Source organism: Nestor notabilis, unplaced genomic scaffold, assembly GCF_000696875.1.
Source record: "Nestor notabilis isolate BGI_N333 unplaced genomic scaffold, ASM69687v1 scaffold7002, whole genome shotgun sequence".
Lineage (NCBI taxonomy): Eukaryota > Metazoa > Chordata > Aves > Psittaciformes > Psittacidae > Nestor > Nestor notabilis.
The window spans coordinates 217,020-220,338 of record NW_009918698.1 but is presented as its reverse complement, the minus strand read 5'-3'; the positions used below and the strand labels follow the sequence as shown (position 1 = coordinate 220,338).

The 3,319-nt window shown below is 38.4% G+C and overlaps 1 protein-coding gene across 1 annotated transcript in view; it reads right to left on the bottom strand.

The window, feature by feature from the left end:
- Positions 1-3,047: 3,047 nt before the first annotated feature.
- Positions 3,048-3,319, bottom strand: part of SAMSN1 (SAM domain, SH3 domain and nuclear localization signals 1) — a 35,589-nt gene continuing 35,317 nt past the window's right edge. The window contains exon 8 of the mRNA XM_010009858.1: positions 3,048-3,290. Within this exon, the coding sequence (XP_010008160.1) occupies positions 3,088-3,290 (203 nt within the window). The 3' untranslated portion in view covers positions 3,048-3,087. The remainder of the gene's footprint in view (positions 3,291-3,319) is intronic.

The following is a 3,319-nucleotide window of genomic DNA, read 5'->3' as shown; positions in this document are numbered from 1 at the left end:
GTTCTTCCCTGGGGATGAGGGCACCTGCCACCACCTGGATTTTTCTGTGGGTCACGTAAGTCTTTCTGCGTTACCAGCTCTATGCCGCAGGCAGCGCACGTGCCATCAGCCAGTGCCACAGCCCTGGGGGGAAGTCTGCTGCACCTGCACCACGGTCCGCTGTGGCTGGGGAAATCCCCACTGGTGGAAGGAGAGCAGGGCTGGCATCATGAGCTTCCCGTCTGCTGCTGCTGGCTGTGCTTGCATCTTTTTGCATGCTCTGTAGCTGCAGGGAGCAGTGGGCTCTCAATTTTCTCCAAATAAGAGATGTACTTACAAACTTTACAGTCCTTAATCACAGAGGAAGGTTAGTAAAATTAAAAGGGACATGACACCACTGAGCATGTGGCAGAGAGGAACAGAACCTCTGCTGCTTGCTTGTTTTCCTTGTCTCCGGGACCTTTTAAAGATCCCTCAAAACTAGCTCAGATCTCCACTGGACTTTCTCCAACAGTCCCCAGAATTACCTTTTGATCAGATTTCCCAGCACTAAAGCTGGTTGGAGAACTGTTTATGCTGGTACAAACAGTTTAGTCCACGACCAGTGTGATTGGTGAAACCACTGAGAGATGAAAGAAGGTTGCTTTTGTAGGAAACACTCATATTTTTTTCATGTTACAAAATTTCCTCATTCCTATTTCCCAGAATAGCTCGAGAGAACGGAAGTTTCTCAGTTTGAGATCTAATCTTTTCTGCCTTCACAGGAAGTTACAAATGTCTTGAACAAGCTTTCAGTTAACACATTCTTTCTGATCAAGAAGCTGTTTGGACAAAGCCTTACTGATTTGTGTGGACAAAGCTGTGGTTAAACCACAGCTCAATGCCCATAGTTACCATTTAGTTAACTTTACACCTTTATCCTCTTGCCATCAGCCCAAGTTATTCAGGGTTTGATTCCTGTGAAAGAATAGCAGCTGATGGGGATTTTCATCTGTTGAAAACCTTGCCTGTCACTGTAACTAATTGCAGAGGCCTATTTACATGTGCAAACGTATGTAAATAAACATTTCTCAGAGTATTTTATCATGGTACATCTCTGGTCTGGGGTTGTTAGTCCTTGAGCCAGCTAATTTAGCTGTTTCATGACAGTCATAATTATATTTAAACTCACCTCAACATACTTTTACAGGCTCAGCAACTTTACGGCTGTCCAGATAGAAGTAACCTGAAGACTTAAGTGCCTCTGCCACAACAGTGAAAAGATAAGCCCCTATTAGAGGAATTCAGGCTGACTTTAGCCCTTCTCTAGAATAAGATGATGATAGAAACCAATCTGAATACATTATTTCAGAAGTTATTGAAGTCATATTAAGTAAACTCAGTACTTCATGTCATGACACAATACTGGCTAGAAAAGGATTAAGAAACAAATATAGCTACTTGATAAAAGCTCTCATATACTTCATCCCATCAAGGGATTCTGCATCCCCACCGTGCCTGGCAATTTGGGGTCAAATTGCCAAAAGATGGTAATTGTTGCCAGTGTAAGAAGTAAGTTAAAACCAGAAACAAATCTTAGCATCTCCCTTTCCTGTTTATTTTTCTAAACAGAGTTTATTTACTCCAGAAGTTTGAAATCTAGTTAATGCAGTTCTCTAAAATCGCTGTTTTTATACTATAGCCTTCAAAGCAGATCTGTGTCTTAGGAGTCTGACAGCAGTTGTTTGAGGGGTCACGAAAACTACAGAAAACATTTCCATTGGGGGGGTGGGGGAGAAGAAAAGCTTTCCATTTGTTTATGGCTTCTTCAGAAATACGCTTTTTGGGGTGGAACTTTCTGTCTTTCATCTCTTCTGAAGGTGATTTTCTTTTAAGCTGTCAGCAATATGTGGAAAATTTTCAACATAAGTGCAAAACGCCTTAAATTATGAAAATTGTGTGACTAATTAGTGAGCAAAAAATTTCTCTATTGATTTGATACACAGATTATCTTACATGATAAAAGTGCTCAGAGGAGCTGCCATTTACTGCGTTAGTCTTAGAACAGAGCAGTCTTTGAAATGTAATGACCACATTAAAAATCAAGTAGTTTTTAAAGGGCTCAAACACAAGGTTACTTTTATTATTGAATGAAGTACTTTAAAAGAAGACAGGCAATTAAAATGTGTATTCCAGTGCAAAATATACTGGGAAATGACAATAAAATCTCACAGGAAAGACAACAGTGCACAATAAGCATATTAGCTTCTGAGTTTTGTATACAAACAAATACTCTATTAACAAAGTTTACACCACGTACAAAAGGCAAGAGCTTCACAAAAGATGATCATAAAAGCATAGTACTGATACTGATTTTTTTTTTTTTTTTGCTCCAAGCTTGTATTTTCTGTAAAATGCTTGAGAAGAACAGGTGTGAAAATAACAGTAAAGAAATTGCATAAGCCAGTCAGACGGCTATGTTCTCTAAAAGATAATGAACACAGAGAGTTTGATTCTGATTCACACTACAGTTCTTTCATACCTCCAGGATAAAACGTAGGAGGTAATAGTCTACTTTAGAGCCCGTTTTGGAGAAGAATGGTATGAAACAGCTTTAATATTAATGAGAATTAGCTTGGTACTTTTCAAAATAGGATGTGAATGTATCCACCTTTTTATTATGATGAGATATCAATGACAATACATTCTGTACAAATATCAGCAAAACACATCTGAAAATAGAGACAGTGTGATCCATGCCTTTTTAAAATAAGTATGTATAATATTTACATTTTGGACAATTCCAGAAATGAAATGTCCAGATTGTGTACCACTACCTAAACCAGTTCTCTGTTATTATAGAAAATGCATTTGCTGTACAAATATTTATAAATACATATGTATATAACCTTTTTCATTGAAATGTCTGTGGATTCACTCAAAAGAAAAGAATGCGATATTATCAGCTAACATTTAGTTATTAAATGTCCACACATTAAACAGTGTAGAGCTTCACATATCAGACAGAAGTATATTTTTGGTGTTGAGTATATTTTGTGTTCTGCTTTTGTGCCTCGTACTGGCAACTCTGTTTTTTCTGAAAATCTGCAGAAAAGCAGCAGGACTGAATCAGTTTGACTCAGTGATTGTTATTGACTGCACCATGTTGGACAGGGTTTCTGGGTCTACTTCTTCTTTACCATTATCTGAATTTTCTGATGAGATGTAACAGCCAGAATCTCTTGGGCAGTCATTTAATTGTGATTTGTCAAAGCCGTGGTGAGGGCTTAAGCTCCGCGTCTCCTGACGACCCTCACTTGTCTGCTGGTCAACTAGAAAGAAGAGAAAAAAAGTCAAAATA